This window comes from Quercus suber, unplaced genomic scaffold (genome assembly GCF_002906115.3).
Source record: "Quercus suber isolate HL8 unplaced genomic scaffold, Cork oak 2.0 scaffold_331, whole genome shotgun sequence".
Taxonomy (NCBI): domain Eukaryota; kingdom Viridiplantae; phylum Streptophyta; class Magnoliopsida; order Fagales; family Fagaceae; genus Quercus; species Quercus suber.
The window spans coordinates 277,626-297,032 of NW_027069784.1; the positions used below are offsets into that span (position 1 = coordinate 277,626).

Sequence of the window (19,407 nt, forward strand, 5' to 3'; positions counted from 1 at the left end):
TCTACCCTATACTGCTGAAAATTACTATTATCCAACTCCACTCCATCCTCATCCACGGCTCCAACAATTTGCACAATCTCTTTTGCCACACTTGGATTTAGACCGATAGGTGAATCATGCACTTGGACCTAGAAGTGAGTAAACTCTAGCGGAAGGGCCCTAACATCCATATGTTTTTCAATCCTCTTCATGGTAACGAGATGTTTATCAAATGTCCAAGGTTCTCCCATCAAGACCTTATTTGTATCCAAGTCATCCGTGAACACAAAAACCACCCTATGGTTGCCCATATCTCGCACTTCAAACCACTTTCGAGTCCTCCATAGCAACTTGAAAGTCCTAGCAATAGCCTCTATGTTAAGAACACGACATGTGAAAAATCTAGCAGCAACATAAAATTCTTCTGCAGCCACTGTCTCTTGAACAACAAAGTCTTGCCCTTCACTTTCAGACAAAGAAAACTTTCACCACATCATTGAAAGGTTCTCCATCTCCAATACTCCAAGTACTCCTAACGATTCTGCTCTTTCCGATGAAGAAAAGGAGAAGAACGGTAGGAAGAAATAGCCTCACCCGTAGGCAAGCACTTTTTCTATGGACGCTAGGGTTTAGAGAGACCTATTATTGTTGACTTTATTATAAATAATCACATAAGGTTTGGAGTGATCACATTGTCTTTTAATTCTTCATTTATTTGACAAAATCTAAACCCAAAGAAAGGGGTTTTAATTAAACTATTAATTCTTTTCAGAATCTCTTATTAGGATTTCTACTAATTATATTTTGTTTATCTTTATTTTCAATTAATTAATTAGTTATTCTTTCTTAGACCTGCTTAGGAATTCTTTCCCACTCCCTCAGTTATTAGGATTTTTGAGAACAAGATTGTCATAAAGAACCATATTACAAAAGAGACTTCTTTTGTTTCTACAAAACTCTTTGTCCTCTAGGTATGTCAATTTCTCTTTGTAGCTTTAATTTCTTTTGTTTTTCATGTTCTAATTTTTATTTAAATTTTTGTATAATGAGTTCTTTTGTTTTTCATATTCTAATTTTTATTTAATTGATATTTTTCATTTAATAATAGAATGTTTCATATATTGAGGTTTGGGATTTTTGAGATTAGATTCCTAATGTGCAATCAAAGAAGAAGAAACAAAGAATTGTTTAAATTTTCTTACAAAAATCTATGAAAGTTGCGTTTGCAAAACATTCATATACATCTTAGAAAAACTATGCTCACCTAACATTCATTCCCAAAAGAGTTACAATATTTGTTGGATAGCGCTTAATTTATTATGCATGTTTTTCTTTTAGAAGATTATTATACAAGTTCAATTGCTACAATTTGTATGTTATTAATGGTCCCTCATGTTTCTAAGTATAATATGAATTTATGATACGATGACTATTGTAAATAAATCAAGATTAACACAAGTTAGCGACTAGTATAACATATTATAAAGTAGGTGTGGCAATAGATGAGAAGTTTTCTAGATCATGATTGTCTCAACACTTCTTTGGGATGGGCTACTCTCACAATGTTATTTTATTTTTAGATTCAAGCTATCCATGCTTAATTATGAAAGTCTTTTACACCTTTGATTAATTTAATAATCAACTTCTACTTCAAGATTAATTTACAATGTTTACTATGTCATCTAAGTTAGCATATGAGGGATTGTATTTGCAAGATTTTTATTATTTAGAATTTCTTGTAAATACCCTTTTTTTTAGTAGAAATTTTGCTAAATATCCTAATTTAGGATAAATAGTTGTGATTAACTCCCTTATTTTTTAAATAACAAATCATTCCCAGAAGAATGTATCTCTTGTAATAGCCATATGGAGCGTTCCTCTAACACTTATGAATCCCACATTTAATGAAAGGGGCAATCTGTAGTGACCCAAAAAGGGGGGTCTTGTATTCCATGGAATCTCACATCGCCTAGGGAAGCACATTGAAATGTGTTTATAAGGAATGACCTCCCTTCAATGTGTAGAGACCTTTTCCCTAGTGCAACCTGGGGAAGAACAAAATCGTGAAGGGTATGGGTCCCAAAGCAAACAATATCTACACAGTTGGGGCGGGGTCGTTACAGATGGTATCAAAGTCATGTCCTAGCTGGAAGTGTGGGCCCCACACACGAGGACGCGTGTGCCCGTAAGGGGGGTGGATTATGCATATGGGCCCCAACTGTGTAGATATTGTCCGCTTTGAGACCCATACCCTTCATAGTTTTGTTTTTCCCCAAGTTGCGCTAGAGAAAAGGCCTCTACACATTGAAGGGAGCTCATTCTTTATAAACACATTTTCATGTGCTTCCCTAGGCGATGTGGGATTCTATGGAATGCAAGACCCCCCTTTTTGGGTCACTACACAATCCATGTAACTACTACTAGAGAGAATGCTCTCTTCCTAGAGACTTTAGTAATGATAGATGTATGATTTTACTTGTATAGACTATTTATTCATTAGAGAGCACAATATTCAAATATGAAATATCATGATTCTTAAATATAGCACGTTTTGGTTATACAAGATGGGAGAAATGGTCATGAAGACAATGCCAATTTGAAGGAGGATAGCAATTATATGCAAAAACAGCCAAGTTAGTTGACAAGGAACTTCAGGACCAAACTTGCATGGAATTCCCTCTCTTTCTCTGTCAAACGTTAGGTTAGAGAAAGAAGGAAAGCAAGGAAGGAGGCCTGTCCATTTCAAGGGCAGGCTTCAACAATGGGGGTGGTTTTCTAGCCACACTACAAAGTCCTCATCATTAATTAAGGGCAAACTATTAAAAATGACGAGGGACCCATGTTGATGCCTGTGAAATCCAATTTCACAACCTCATGTTTCAAATGAACTCTAGTACATGTGTGGATATAATCAACAAGATATGTATAGTATAAAATTTATATGAAATTTCTTAGCTACTGTGCCATAAATTCCCCAATTGACCGCATTAGTCAATACAACGATAAAATTCAATTCAATTAAGGAACCTTTACTTTACCCAAGTTTGGTCCTGTGTTTAGCGTTTGTATTTTTTTTATATACGGTGGGCAGAGATGGACCACAAATCATTGACGGCCTGAAACGTAAGAACAAGAGCAAACATGTGGACCAAAGATGATTTTGATTTGACAAAATCAACCATCTATTCAATTATTGGACAGGACGTATTGCATATTTCAAATAATACCATAAAACAAAAGTGACTTACTTGGCATGAAATGTCGGGTTTATCCTAAAAAAATAAAGAACAATCAATCTAGTTTTCTTGACTACCCTGTATTATTTGAACAGAAAATCCTTAAATTGTTTTATTTATTTATTGGAAAATGACAACCAAACCACCACAATGAGGGCCCCTAATTGAGATATAAATATTTTAATTGCTACCGATGAAGCTTATGCAAGACCAAGGGTGGTTACTTCAATACACCATGGAACCCATTATAAAAGCTCAGAGACCAAGACTATTGAGGTACTCACAAAGGGTGTGAGAAGACTTTTACAGTCTCCTATTAGATGACTTCCCAAGTCCTAGACTAACATTGAAATCCCAAGACAGATAGAAACTACTGGACATATGCTGATATTGTCATCTAGAAATAGCAATACAGATAAAACACTTAGATAATGCTGATGTTTGTCTTCTCTATGTGAGGTTACAATCTGGCTGTGATACAAGAAGAAGGTAATCAGACACCCATTGAGGTTTGGGCAAATAGGTAGCATATCTCTAAATCTGCTTTTACAAAACAAGGTAAATAATAGAACAAAAGATACATTGAAGAACTGAGAACAAATAGCATAAATAGATTGAACACAGCTCCATACGGAGAGAACACTCGTGGGTTTGTTACATTACATCAAATCACAAACCAAGAAAGGGGCATTGCTTTCTTGCATGCTCTGGGATCAATTTCGCCAAAATCTCAACCGGCACCCCCTTCAATTCTAGTTGACAAAAACAGCAGGTGAGACTTTTGGATGGGAATAACAGTTTATAAGGTAATTTAATTTGTTTTAAAATGATATCATACCATGAGATTTAAAGTTGAATAGTGGTGGAAGGAACCGTCCATTTGGCAAGCGACTGTTGGGATCACGTAGCTCATCGAAAAAGGGATGGATCAAGGCATCCAGCTGCATTGCAATTGAAGCATGATTAGAGAACACAAAGCTCAAAAGAAGAGAAGCATGAAGACAATTGGCCAAAAAGTCACTAAACTCATACTGTGACAAGAAGACAATATTTGCATTCAAAAACATTTCTGATTGTCAAGCCGCAAAAGCCATTAAGAAAAATATGTAGCAATCCCAGTAACTTGTAAAATGATCTATTGAGCCGACCCAAGTCAGTGGGAATCATGGCTAAAGCTTATTTGAGTTGAATTGATATACAATACCAAATGTGCATCACACTTTTTCCAGCCAAAGAAAAAAACAAACAAAAACAAAACAAACGTGACTCGTGCTTAACTAACATCAAGTGGCGACATGGTATCAAGATGAGATGCAGCCCAAGTTTAAAATGTGCATGCCCCACTGGCCCTCAGTCTCACGGAAAATTCCTCAAGCTTTGACTCCTATAAGTGATGCTGTCTAAAATTGTGTTAGGTGAATGAAATGAACCAACTCTACCAAGAGGGAATCTAGAAAATGATACAACCCAAGTAGGACCACCTGTATAGTCAAACATATTTGGTAGACTTTGTCATTACATGCTCTTTCCAAACCAACCCGTCCCAAACAAAAATGGAACAGATTGATCCATGCTGTAAAAGCAATCTCCACCATCATACAACTATTGTGAACAATTACCAATATTCACCTACAAGATTCCTATGATCAACAGATGAATCATATCATACACAGCCTAGTGAAGATGTTCCCAAGGGAGTAGTGCAAGATTGCTGGTAAATTTATAAAATAAGATATTGGAAAACTGAGATTTTAATGTACTCACAGCTGAGCATCGTAGGTTAGGGGAGTATTGTAGTAGTCTTGAAACCAGATCAACAGCCTCTGGAGGCATCCGCTTGTGGAATATCTAATAAAAGAGGAATGAGCAGATATTAGTAGGAGGATTGGTGATAAAAATATATACTATGAGACCTTAAGATTCCCATCTTGAATACCTTGTGCCATGGATGGGCTTTAATCTGAGGGAATTTGAACTCTGTATAGTTAGGGTTCATGCATTTGATTTCCTCCCTTGTAGGGGTGCCCAAAACCTACAACACAGAAAAATTCATATCAATTACAGCAGTGTAAAAAATATCCATATACCATGTAAACATGCATGACCATAATTCAAACCAACCACTGCCCAATCTAAGAGGCTAAAAGCTAAAGCATCTGTTAGGTCAGCCCAGTGAAATAATTGTACTCAAAAGACTTCATTTTGTCTCATCAGCTAGTTCCTAACCAGCAAATTTCATACAAAAAATCCCACAATAAATAAATATCCAAGTTCCATTACATAACAAAATATTATATTTACCTTGATTATCTCCACGAGCTGGTCGACTCCACTCTCACCAGGAAACAAAGGCTGATAGAACAAAAAGTTCATTTTAATCTTAATGTACAAATTACAAATCCAGAAGTTGACCAAAGCTTATATTAACAATCAATTACCTGTCCAAGCAGTAACTCAGCAAGAACACAGCCAGCAGACCAAATGTCAATAGCTGTAGTATACTCAGTTGCTCCAAATATAAGCTCTGGTGCTCGATAATACCTAGAGCAGATGTAAGAAATATTTGGCTCACCCTTTACCTGTCCAACATTAAAGAAAATAAGGATATTAAGCATTCCAATTACAGCAAAGACAAAAATAACTTCAGGAAAAAGGACATGAATAACAAAATAAAAACATACCAAGACTTTCGCACTTCCAAAGTCACATAATTTAACCTGGTGGGTATGTGGATTCACCTGTACAAGAGCAATAGCTTTTAGTTAGAAATTTAGAATAAGTTGTTAACCTGCATTTTTTTTTTCCTGTGTCATCCTTACAAAGGCAATGGCAGTGCAGCTTAAAGAAAACACAAGTTAAATATCTAAAATAAACACGCAAATTTTTTAGCAGACATACCAAAAGGTTTTGAGGTTTAATGTCCCGATGACATACTCCAATGCAGCGATGAATATATGACAAGGCCCTAAAGATCTGCAAAGCATAAAGATAAATTAGAATCTAAGCAAGAACAAAAACAATCAGCAAAACTATAAAAACCACACATGTTGATGAAGTTAAAGCTAGCTATAAACCCTACCTCCCAAACCCCTTCAAAGAAAAAGAATGGAATGTCAACCTAAATCTAAAATAATTAACCATACATGTGAAGATTCCGAGGCTTAATTCTTGAGGCTGTCTTTAATGCATCAAGACACATTGGTCGGCCTAGGGCTCACAGTCCATGGTGTAGAACACCAGTCCGATACTCTTAAACGAGTTAAGACTAACTTAACATTTAAATATCTTTGCTCAAGCAATATTAGACATAAGCAGTTTCCAAAACAAATTTTCAAATTAACCACATGAACATATAAACACTGTCCAAAACATGACTTATCGTGAGAGCAGAAGGAAACCAATTCTTAACAAGTAACAATACCTGGTATGTATAAAGTTTCACATATATCAGTGGCATCCTTTGGTTCAATTTGTTGTAGTGTTTGATCACACGATGAACTGTTTCAGGAACATACTCAAGTACCAAATTAAGGTAAAGTTCATCCTTTTCAGTGGTTGAGAAGAAACAGTGCTTCAAAGAGACAACATTTGGGTGGTCAAGAAGGCGCATGGTTTGCAGCTCTCGGTTCTTATACCTCTTGTCTTGAAGAACCTTCTTTATAGCAACAGTTTCACCTGTCTCGAGGCACTTTGCCTACATAAACATAATAAACCAGTATATAACAGCTTGCATCATACTAACTAAAAGACGCTAAATTAACAGACATCAAACTTAGTTATAATTTAAATGCTATAAATCCTCACCTGGAACACAACTCCAAAAGATCCATGTCCAACAACACGCTCGGCCATGTAACTTATTGTCTGCAAATATCCGAAGGCCATATCAGAAATACATGTAATGAAATGATACATTGCATTTAAATCAAGATAAACACATATCCAGAGGGAAAAATTTTACAATTGTTGACATTTGCAATAGTCCTAAACCAGCTTTAGTTTGGACACTTGTAGAGCATGTAGGATTCATTTTGACATTTTCATTCAAAAGAGCGTACATAAGGTCCTCAATTACAGAAATTGTGGAGAATAACTTGTAAAACAAAGCTGTACCTGCTTCGGCTGGCCATTTCTACCACCAATAGTTGTTACAATTATATGACCTGTCTCTGTACCATTACCATCAACAACTGTGGCTTCCATTTCCTACAAAAACAGTGAATCCTATGAATAACGGGTTGATAAACTTCACAAATCAAGTGAACACAAGAAAATAATAAGAAAGAGAAATGCCAAACCAACTCCGTACCTTGTCATCCCTAATTTTCATGTCATTCATCTCCTCAGGCAACCGATCAACTCCGACATTATGGTTACTAGGTTCTCTCATACCAGAAGCAGGTGCTACGCCCACTGAAGCCATTAGTATAAAATGTTTCCTAATCTCCTTAAATATTCACCTTGATGAGACCAATCATTTACCTGCTCAAATAAAACATAAAGAAATAACAAATTTAGCTATAGTGCAGTGCTTTATACAAGATAAATATCCTTTATCCACCCTCCATAATTCACATAAATATCAAAATGAATCATAAACATATACAGAGAGAAACAGAATGAGACCTAGAACCCATCAAATTAGCCAACAACACAAAAGATGAGCTGCAGATCAAACAAATGCTCCTACTTCCACAACCTAAACCTAAAACCAAAGACATATTCAAGGATTTCTTTAGCACTTCACATCAACTACTTAACACAAACTTATAAATTCCCACAAAATATTTAACAAAATCAAAGTATGCACAAAGTTTGGGTTTGTCAAAACCTATCTACTTCCACACCAAACACTAAAAAGCTTAAGAACCCCATCAAGCTAAAAAAATATCAAAGTATTCACATTTTGACACCTTTTTTAGTCAGCATAAGAGATGGGAATTTAGAGAGAGAGATCTGGAGATCAATAAAACGAGCTCAAAAATGCAATTTCTCTTTAAAAATAAAGAAAATGGAAGCTGATAAGCATAAATCTCTTGCACTCTATAAACACCCACAAGTAATCAAAGAATTTAAAAAAAAAATTGATAATCAAAGCAAGTAAATCCAACATAAAATAAATGATCATAAACTAAACAAAATTTAACCATCACAAAAAGTAGCTAAACAAAGAAACCTATAGATCCATACCAATCAATAGCCCAACAAAGCAAACTCAAACCCAACAACAAAGATCAAAACTTTAACAAAAACAAACAACACCCAGAACCAAAAACCTCAAAAAAGTGAAAAAACAAAAACTGGGTCTTTGAGAAATAATATAAAAAAAAAAAATTAAAACATCCATACCGATCAAACCAGAAATTCCCAGGCATCAACAAGTGCTCCTTGAACAACAAAGTATCAGAGGCTTTAGAAACTTAGATCCAGTTGGGTTTTTTGATGTGTTAAAAACTTCAAAGCTTTTGGCTTTTCACTCTTATGGATTTGTGTGTGTTTTAGAGAGAGAGAGAGAGAGAGTAAATGCTCTGCTTTTTTCTGTGAAGTGTGCTATAATGCGCTGGTGACAGTCAAAGAAAGAACCCAAGCTCTTAAAAAAATAATGAATTTTTTATTATTATTTTGTGGTGTTTTTTTTTTAATGGAATATTTTAACAAATAAAAAAAATTGGTAAATGAAAATCATAAAACTTTGTAAGAAGTCTGTGCCTACTGCCTATCTTTTTGACCATTCAAACTTACTTTATAAATTTTGTGTTTTTTTTTTTTTTTTTTTTTTTTAGAATTTTAAAAGGGTATGGGGTTTAGTAAATGTCCAAAGGGAATATGATTTTGGCACCTATGTGATTTTGATTATTGGGCACCCACTTTCCTATTAAGGGTATTTGGATAAATTTCTTTTGTAGATTTTATTTTTATCCTCATGTTCTTTTTGAATAATTTGGTAGATTCTATTTAGGTAAGAAATATGCTGGATTTTTTTTTTTTGAGGGAATATGTCGAAGTTTTTAAATCTTAATAATCCTTTTTAAAAATGGCGCCTTGAGTATAACTTATTTTAATTTATTTATCGAAGTTAAAAAAAAAAGTAAGTTGGCCTTGAGGATAACTTATTTTAATTTATTTATCAAAGTCAAAAAAAAAAAAGTAAGTTGGACTAAAAAAAATGATCAATCATATCCAAAAAATTATACATAAACCTGAAAATTTGAAAATAATTCTCTCAAAATTTATCATGTCATCTATTATTTAGATGAATATCAAAATTGTGTTAATCAATAACTTTTCATATGTTGATAATGTGATAAAGTTTAATGTTTAACCATCCATATAATATTGAAGGGTTTAGAATTTAAGAATTCTTACAATAAAGTCATCCCAAAAAATTTGGGGAATCTAAAAAAAAAAAAAAAAAGATAGTTGGATTCTAAAACCATTTATGAAACTTTTGAAAGTGATTGATTTTCTCACAACAGCTAAATTCTCTTGTTAGAAACCATTACGAAATGATGGTGAAATATTTTATTTGTAATATGTGTAAAGAAATGGTGGAGTGGTTAAAGGCTAATAGTTCTTTTAAATTAAGTGTACAAAATACTAATATCTTTCCTTAGTTACTACATAGAATTATTGAACTAACTCTAACTCAATAATTATGGTATTAAGAGAGCCATAATAGGGAGCTCAACCACTAAGTTGTCACTAGCAATATTTTTAATCTAATGAAGTTTTTGATAAAGAAAGTTTTTACTGTTTTTGATAAAGAAAGTTTTTACTATTTTTGATGTTGTCAACAAGTTGCCCACTTAGGAGGTACCACCAAACTCTTTAATTCAAATGGTAGCTCCCCCAATACTAAGTACTTGGGGTTGAAAGGAAAGAGAGGTCTGATAGCAATTAGAACATTTCTAAACCTATATATAAAACAAATTGCCCACTTTTCTCAACTACTAGTACTATTACATTACATTTTATGTATGACTTGTTGTAGTAGGTTATATAGAGATGGGCGGATGAGAAGATTGCATTTTATGGTATGACTTGTTGTAGGATATAAGAGATGGGTGGATGAGAAGTTAAGCTTTGGTATGGCGCATGGCTACATGTATGATCCTTGTCATGTCACTCAATTTAATATTGGTGAGATCAATACACATGATAAGCATACAATATCACATCTTGTGTATTTATCAAAAACTTTCAATAAGAACCTGTCATTAGATCAATTATTAGTAGAAATTTTTTTCACACAATGTGTTCAAACCTTTTAGCTACTCTCTTGTTTTCTTAAACTATAAAAGGTCCATAACTCTAGAAAGCCAACATCTACATATTCAAACCTTTATCTAGACTCAACAAATATTCTATTGAACATTGACCTAAAAATCCTTATAAATATTGCATTAATAATCCATTCAAATTTCAACTTTCATGTTCTAGCACTAGAAAATTACGTAATACTTCAAGAAGAGAAGAATGTGGTGTGATTATACACAGATTAAGTTAAGTGGAGTTTTTTTTTCAAAAAAAACAAAATTTATTATTATATTATCTGGGCAAAATTGTAATCCACATTACAACTAAAAATTTCTATCACAAAAACCTTTTCACATATTGATCATTTCAACCTGTTTACATACAGTTGCTTTAATCAGGCTCAAAATGATTGAAGTGACCAAAGGAGGCTCCACTATTATTACATTAACAGTCCATTCAACCCTGTTGAAGTTTCATTTCATATGTTATGATGAAACTATAAGAGTATAATAATTAATTAACCAAGACTTTTATCAAAAATAAAATAATAATATTTTTTATAAATATGATATGATTTAAATTAATGATACTCATAATTAATATTTTTCATTCGAAAGAAATAATATTAGAGTTCTTTTATACATATTGTATTTAAATTCAAATTTCATATTCAACAAAGAGTTTTTTTTTTTAAGGAAAAAAAATTGTAGAAGAGGAAGGTGACAACTCCTACATTTTTAGAATAACTTAAAGAGAGATGGACATCGACACACTCACTAATAGGAAACCGAATAGATTTAAAGTTCTAACTTATAACGTCTGCTCTTAATAATTGTTCTTTGAGGATAGAATCTCAAATTTCTTATTCAAGAACAAGAAATTTTACCAGTTAAGTTAATTTACAAGTTAGACTTTTTTTGAGAAAATAATAATACTTATAAAAACACATGAACACGAAAAAAGTACTAGTTACGCTTCAATCTCTTTACGAGGGTAATATTGTCCTTTCAAGATGGGCGCCTATATTGTCAAAAGGACAGTCCAAATCATTATTGCAACATGCGAATATACCATAACTCCTTTTGCCGTTTAAAGACCAGGCTCAAGCACAATGTCTTAGATTATAAGATCTAGATGAAATTACAATACCACCCTTGTAATTTATATACGAATCTAACATGCTTTTAAAGTCAATGATAATGATAAAGAAAATTGGGCAAATTGGCGCTGTGGATGAACCAAATGGAGAATATATTATTGGATGTTTTTTTTTTTTTTTTTGAGGACCTATATTGGATGATTATGGTCATTGTCTTTATATATTTTTATTTTGATTATTTTTTGGTGACATATAACAAGTCCAAAATTGAAAACTTAGTCTTAAAAAAATAATTATATAATATATTATTTTATGATTTCACTAAAAGAATAAGGAAAATTAGGTAATGATTAGGAAAGTGGGGCCAGCAGACACAACATAAAACAAAGAAAATACTGGTAAAAAAACAAACAAGCTGTCAAATTTTAACTAGTCTTCCACCCCCCACTAATAAAGAAAGAGCCTCAATGTTCTTTATTTGTTTTTAGTCCAAAGGACTGCAAAATGTACACAATTTTTTTCACAATTGTTGACGCGACTCATTGTAATTAGTGTATAATAAAAAGTGTCTAATGGCCTATCCGTATGAAAGAGAGAATTCTCTAATAAACACAGCTTATCATCTTAACAAGGGTAAAAAAATGTTGTGTCTCTAACATAGTCAATTTTCTTCATTCAAGAGGATATCAAGTTATCAACGCTTCTAATGGCAGTGGCGGTGCATCTCTGGCATGTCTGAATAGTAGGCAATATGGCACTTAATAATTATTGATATTCAAATCTAATGCATATATGGTGATTTAACATTGTTGATAACTCCAAAGTCATAAGTGACAAAGTAGCTCCTTATCCTATTCCTTTTACATTCAAAATTTGCTCCACAAAACTTGCAAGACATTTGACTACTGTTTCTTGGCTTGACATGTCAGGCAGCAATAAACCTTAGCTAGCCCCAGCTAGGAATATTAGTATTACCATAAGATGATAATAGCTAGAATTTTGCTGCTTCTTTTTATACATTATTGGAATTGTATGATAGTTTAATCATCATTAGTATGTACTATGTACGTTGTGTTCATGTTAGTCAACAGCTCAATAGCCATGTAGTCTAGTCGTATATAGACTTACCAATTCAATATACAAGTTCCATCTTCAAATGCTCAGTTAAAGACCCTAAAATTTTCTACAGAAGTTACCATTAAGCTATCATCCTTGGTAGCTACTAAGATATACAAGGTAATACATGAAGCAATATGAGAAGCAAAAGAGGTCACATTATTTTCTTCCCTCTCAATCTTTTGGGCAATCATGGTTGTTTATGTCCAAGATCAATTTTCCCACAGAACTTTTAGAAGAGAATCTCATTGTAGTCTTTGAAGACATTATAAGATCCTTCATAGCCCTGTACTTTTTCTTTCGCTTACTCAAGAACTACCCAGCAGCTAGTAAGCAAACAACAAAACCAGAAGGACAGTTGACAAGTTATTCTTTAAGAGACAGTAAAAACCCAAATTTTCAATATTATGATTCCATATCACCTTATTTGATTACTGCATACAGTACTAATTCAAGATATGCCACGGTCATGGCATTCCTGTCTTATCCTTGTGCTGCGAAGCAATTTACTAAACTTCAAAATTTTCATTACCCCCAGTTTAATTGCTATTTTCTCTTCCATGATAACTAAGTGCATAAAAAGTGACCAGCTATAATAGAAAAAATTGAAGGTCCTTTTTGTGATGCTTTATGTATCTCTATCCTCACATGTATTTTTGGGGTCTCATCTTGTGAAGCAACATCCTCTTGTTGGTCATGTGCAGAGTAAGTGTAGGAATACTGTAAATGGAGAGACCATTGGTGAAAGACATTGTATCCAACAAGCACCCTAACTTGGATGCTGAGTTAGTATTCCTGTAACAACATATACTTTCTCCAGTGCTAGGTGACAGTTCATCAATCATAAACAGTCCCTTTTATCCCTTATGTCAATAATAGAGTTTTAAAAAAAAGTAGCAGTTGAAAGGTTTTTATATTTTTTTTAAAAATGCATATATGTCAAAGACTAAGTGATCCTATTATTTCACAATTATCACAATTGTCATTTCATGGAGAGAAAATGATCGATACAGGGAACTTCGCATTAACAAAGTATTCAATTTCAATCAAGACTTGTTCAGTACTGACGCAAGAATGGAACCAAAAGATTAAGTCAACAATGAGAAGTCTAACATGGCATGCACATATACAGTTTTTTATGAACTTTTTAATCTAGTTAAAGAAAATTTCAAAGATGTACACATTGAATTGGTTGATGAGAAAGTAAAAACGCAATCATCTCTATCGCAACCTAGTTGATCTTACGTCCTAAATCTTCTATCCTTAGCTGGTAAAGGTCGTTTGTTGTCAGGCAAGAAGGTTTGAACTTTGTATCCAATTTTTTATTCACAACCTTACAGCAAGGGAAGTGGGTTTTAGTGATGAGAAAGAGCTGCCTCTAGTTATGTAGCCTAATGGACACAATAAAGAAAAAAATTGAGGCTTTTGTCTTGCATACTTTCATGTTATATGATTGCATAGTTTACTCAAGTGGAAAACAATAGGAGACCCAAATGGAAAACATTCATGTTATAATGTGAGTCCTACAGACTCTACTGAACATTTAGTTTCTTGATCTAATAATAAGGGACAAATTAGTGCTAGTCCCCCTCATCTGATTAGACATTGATAATAAAGAGAGAACAAGTTCAAAAGTGAGTATTATTCCTTGCTTCAAAGTAAATACTGGTGTTGTCAGCCTGACATCAGAAATAAGTCTAGGCAAAGCCTCAGCAACACAAGCATCAACAGTTTGCTAATTTCAGAACAGAATCAATCAGCCAAGATCATGTTATCCGACATTGTTGCAAAAGGTGATAACTCTAGACATCATTGATGTTCACAGTCAAGCATAATCCTAGAGTAATGAAAAAAGATGACAATCTACTATTTTTAAGAAAATTAGTGAAAACTGAAACCCTCTGATGAAGCTTCATAACAATAATCCTCAGAGTCAAAAAAAAAAATCAGAGTGTGGAATTCCTGTCTTTCTAGGCCACTTCAAAGGAACTGGTTCTGGTTCAAGCATATCAATGTCCTTGAAAGAATCCATTTCATTCACATCATGTGGTGGTCACAATATGATAAATCCCAGCATCAGATGCTGTGTTTAAATTGCAACAGATTACAGGGAACAAGAACACAATGAATATTTTGACCTATCTAGAACAAAAGTAAATTTAGGTTCATATACTTCAAAGACTTAACAATGTAGCAGCATTAGTGACATGACATCAAGATCTCCAGAAGTAACATCCTCAGCTGCCTGGCTTAATGCTAATGTACAAGCCTCTGCTGACGCAAACCATAATATATCATCATCTTCCCATATATGCACTGCATAATATCTCAGACAGCCTCTTTGATATCTTCGATTTCTCAAACCTTGCAATGATTTATTCTTATGCTATTATCAATTTCCTCATCAGCCCGAATAACAAAACAATTAATTCTCTTTACACATGAAGATTTAAGAGGGACTATGTGCATGCTTTCACTCAACTTAACTACTTTATCATTTCCTCTTCTGCTTCTTCTGTACTTGCCTTAGAGCTAGTTTAGCAGGAAGTTGAAGGCACCTCTTAAATGCTAAGATCATCTTGTTTGACAATTTTACCACTCTCTCATTTTGAATATCATGATTTCCGTTGAAAATCATTCTTTGTTAGAGCAGATAAAGTTTCCAACGATCCTTTGAGTCGTTACTACTGATTTTTCCTCTTCATTCCTCAATTTAGTACTGGAAGTATTCTCTGTCAAATGACTCAAATCTGAGGACATTTTTGCGACACTATAATCTATATTCATCTTGAGTGATTATGGTTCATGTGAAATCCATCTCATTAGTTAGGAATTCTTCTTGACTAGTCAGCTTTGTATGATTACCTATACAATCCAAGATCAACTTGATGGCTAGAGACAACAATACATCGGGCAAAGCTTTTTATTTTGTGAAAAAGGCTGATAATGTTTACAAATCAGCACTAGAAAGTAAACATTTTTCATGTGCTCACTTTGAGAAAGCGGGAAAACTTAAGAAATCAAGACTATTCTTAGATATTTTTGTTCTTTAGGACCTCTCACAAAAAAAAAAAAATTAAAAGAACTCCACTAATGAGAACCTAGTCCAGTTACTCGGCAGATTGGATTTGAATTTTCTTTTTTTTTTTTTTTAAGGAATAGTGACAATAGAAAACATTTTCAGCAACCTCAGCAAGCGTGAGAATCTGAGTCAGAAACTTGATGGGTGCAAGCATCTCAAGAATCTGACGTGACAGAAAGATGCACTTAAAAATTAAATCTAAAACAAAAACATAGACCGAGAAGAAAAAACTATAGTGTATTCTTTGTGATAATTGAAAGATGAAGGCTTGAAGTTGAACTGTGTGAGGAACACTGCCCTCAATGTCATTTCATGGACCCATCAACTGTTCCAAAGACACTTCACAAACCTTGATTTCCATTTTGTCCCGAGAATCCAACTCAATTCTTACATGGACTCTCCTCCTGAGAATCCAGATCAAAAGTTTCTCCTGATTCAAAACCAAGCTTCTCTCATCTTGCAAGCTCTTAGCAAAAGCTAGACTGTCAACAAAGCACGGAGGAGCAAATATATATGTGTGTGTGTGTGTGTGTCTCATGAAGGTCATAATTCATAAGCCTTGTTGTGCTCCTTCAACCACAAAGATGAATTTGTTACTTTCAGCTCAGTCATAACATCAGGGCTGGCCTAAGGTATTTTGGGGCCTTAAGCAAAACTTTTAAATGGGGGTTTTTTTTTTTACTGTTTAAATATCTACTTTATATTATTAATTTTATATAAAATATTTTTATTTAAATTTTATTTTTCTTGCTTGTTAAGGTGTAAAATTATTAATTAAGTTTTTGTATTCAACTTCTTTTAGAATATTCTTTTTAATTGATAATAAGTGCAATTATTTCATTATTATCTTCTAACTTTATTTTTATAAATTTATTGTTTATTTGTAAGATTTTTAACTGAATTTTTAGTTATATTTTTTTATTGCTAGTGACAAATTAATCTAGAGATCTCTTTTGAGATTTGGTTTTTAAAAAAAATTAAATTTTTTTTAATACCAAATTCACATATTTATTTAATAAAATCAAATAGAATAAATACTTTTCAAAAAATAAAGATTAAATAACGCCTAATTGGACCAAGAAACAACGAATTATGTAGCTAGTGTTAGACTTTTCTTTATATTTTAAAATAAAAATTTATGAATTAAAAAAATAAAAAAGAACAAAACGATAAATCTAGAGGAGTCTTTACTCTTTACCAAACATTTGCCTCAAAAACCTAGAGAACCTCTACCATGTTCTTTAAAAAAGAAAAAAATATTGTCTTCTTTTTCCCATTCTTTTCTAAATAACCTAGAGAAAGTAAAATAAGAAAGCTATGTCACAAAAAGGTAGAAAAATTTTTATAAAAGGAGAGGCTTTGTTTTACCTCTTCAAGGGACTATCGATTGCCAAGGGAGCTGCTTGTAACTGACTACCATTTTAGGTAGATTATCTGGAAGAATATTTCAATCTCTTCAGGTAATCAATTTTAGTTTAGGAGTTTTGGAGAGATAGAGAGAGTTTGGTCTATGTTTTTACTTTTTAGTGTGTCTAGGAGACTCAAGTTAGTCTAAAATTCTAAAGAATTTTAACCGTTTGAAAGAGAAAATCAAACAAAACACATGCATATTGAGATTGAAATTTTTATGTATTGGCTAAATTTAGGGGCTTAATTAATACTACTCTCCAAGATAATTAATAATCCAAAATTTTCTTCTACCTGTCTTTGTTTTTTAAATATAGTATTAGATAAGTATTGACTAATATTTGAGATTGTATTTTTAAATTTTGTTGACCTAGGGCTTGATTTTGGGGGCCTTCTATCACTTGGGGGCCTTATGCAATGGGATTAGTTGCTTCTACTATTGAGCCACCCCTGCATAACATCTTCATAGCAAGATATCAGAGACCCAGCTGCTAACAGCTGGTTTTCATTTTGAATGCCTTCAAGAAAAGTAGCAGTTTGCATCTAGCATCTTTCATAAGGACTAATTGATCTTTGCCATTATGAAGATCCCCAGAACCAAAAAATTTGGTGTTGCTTTGTCAAGAATTCAAGCTAAATTGAATATTAGTGATGTTATGCATACTCATACTATAGAAATAGTTCATTAGTAGATTTGTTGGAGAATCAGATAGTCAGTGTTTATGCATCTAATCCAATTCTATGGGAGTGTACAAGCACCCCAAAAAATGTAACAATCCAATATTTTGTTTTACAGTTGCTTTTATCCGCCTTGAGCTAGAAGTTGGACGATCCACCTAATTTAAGATCTTCAGCTTTATTTAATTGTTATTTCAATTTAAGCAGTGCATCGATTTATCTAGATTCAATAAATTCTACAATGATTTTTTTCCCCTTTAGGAGATTAGACATTCAGATAACATTACTTACTTAGATTACTGGTTCGCTATTTTAGTTGATGAAGATTGTCCCTGTGACTAAACCGTATCAACTGGTTGGCTAGCACCTTCAAAACTGATATTGAGCTTTTCAATAGCAAGGAACCAACCAAGTTCCTTAGTGACTAATGAGAAGTAGATTCATTTTAAGCCAAAGATAAGGAAACGAATGTTTCTTCAAATGTTATCATTGTAACAGAACAAAACCCAATAATTTAATGAAGAAACTTTCCATCTCTTCCAAACAATACAACACAAACTAGAAAATTTAAAATAAAAAAAGAAAAAAGAAAAAGAAAAAGAAAAAGAAGCCAAAGTAGTTAAGATATCACATTCAAATATTTTTTTTTTCTTCTATTTTTCTTCTCAGTTTAAAGGCAAGAAGCACAAGATTATATCACTAACTAAAATCCCCTAATTATTACATCCTGTGATGGACAAAGAAATTGTTCGACGTCTGGTGACCAGTATTCAAACTGATAATTACATTGAATGAAACGTTCCATCAATGTATGGGCGAGGCACGGAACAAGCATGTTAAGCCCCCTGCAGAATTCAAGTCAAGGAAGACATCAGAACATGAAAATCATTACTTTCAGAGTTTTTTTTTTTTTTTTTTAATTTTAGAAGTATTTTCAAACAGAGATGTTCTCAATAAGCTGTTTATAATTGTAATCCTAAAACACAACCTAAATGATTTGACACACCATAGTTCCTAATTGAAAACATTCTGAAGCAATGTCCCTAGTAGACCCAAAATTAACAGAAGAATTCATTACCTATATATTACAAAAATTGCTGAACTTGGTATACTATGGATTTTGCTGAACTTGCCGGTGTATTTGTAGAATCCAATCTACATAACCATTAGCAACCACCATCTGGTCCTCAACAAAATCGGAGAGAAGAAGGAAAGCCTTCTCTGGGCTGTTCGCCTTGTCTTACAAGATGACACATGATAATATGAAGGGTCGCTTTCTCTAAATTCTCAAGTATCCTCATCAGCTTCCTTGACATTTCATTGTCACGCTCAGAAAGGGTAACCTGATTCAAACAAAAAAAAAACTAAAATACAGCAACAGAGGAAGTCAGTTACAGATTGATTAGGAAAGGGAACATGTTTTCTGGGCATGCATTTAAGGCACTGGCTGTGTATAGCAGCCACATCCACACTAATTAAATAAAACTCAACACCAAGACTAATTGAATAAAACCTTTTAAGTGAATACTAAGGGTTTTTTTTTTTTTTTTTGG

At 33.2% G+C, this 19,407-nt stretch overlaps 1 protein-coding gene and 1 long non-coding RNA gene across 3 annotated transcripts; both read right to left on the reverse strand.

Annotated features, from left to right (window-relative positions):
• Window positions 1-3,577: 3,577 nt before the first annotated feature.
• LOC112007075 (shaggy-related protein kinase alpha) lies at window positions 3,578-8,788 on the reverse strand. Of its 2 annotated transcripts, XM_065759549.1 has the most exons (14): window positions 8,565-8,788; window positions 7,842-7,920; window positions 7,525-7,697; window positions 7,329-7,421; window positions 7,020-7,079; window positions 6,637-6,909; window positions 6,114-6,188; window positions 5,897-5,953; window positions 5,654-5,794; window positions 5,517-5,567; window positions 5,152-5,247; window positions 4,980-5,063; window positions 4,054-4,156; window positions 3,578-3,967 (listed from the first exon to the last, which is right to left on the reverse strand). In XM_065759549.1, exons 3-14 carry the CDS (start codon window positions 7,636-7,638, stop codon window positions 3,885-3,887), a joined length of 1,230 nt encoding a protein of 409 aa, XP_065615621.1. In that variant the 5' UTR covers window positions 7,639-7,697; window positions 7,842-7,920; window positions 8,565-8,788; the 3' UTR covers window positions 3,578-3,884. The 2 variants fall into 2 exon arrangements, with proteins under 2 accessions (XP_065615621.1, XP_065615620.1); XM_065759548.1 differs by lacking the exon at window positions 7,842-7,920.
• Window positions 8,789-18,458: 9,670 nt separating this feature from the next.
• LOC136061586 (uncharacterized) lies at window positions 18,459-19,399 on the reverse strand. Its single transcript, XR_010623409.1, has 2 exons — window positions 18,933-19,399; window positions 18,459-18,699 (listed from the first exon to the last, which is right to left on the reverse strand). It is a non-coding gene; the product is annotated as an uncharacterized LOC136061586 (long non-coding RNA).
• Window positions 19,400-19,407: the final 8 nt, after the last annotated feature.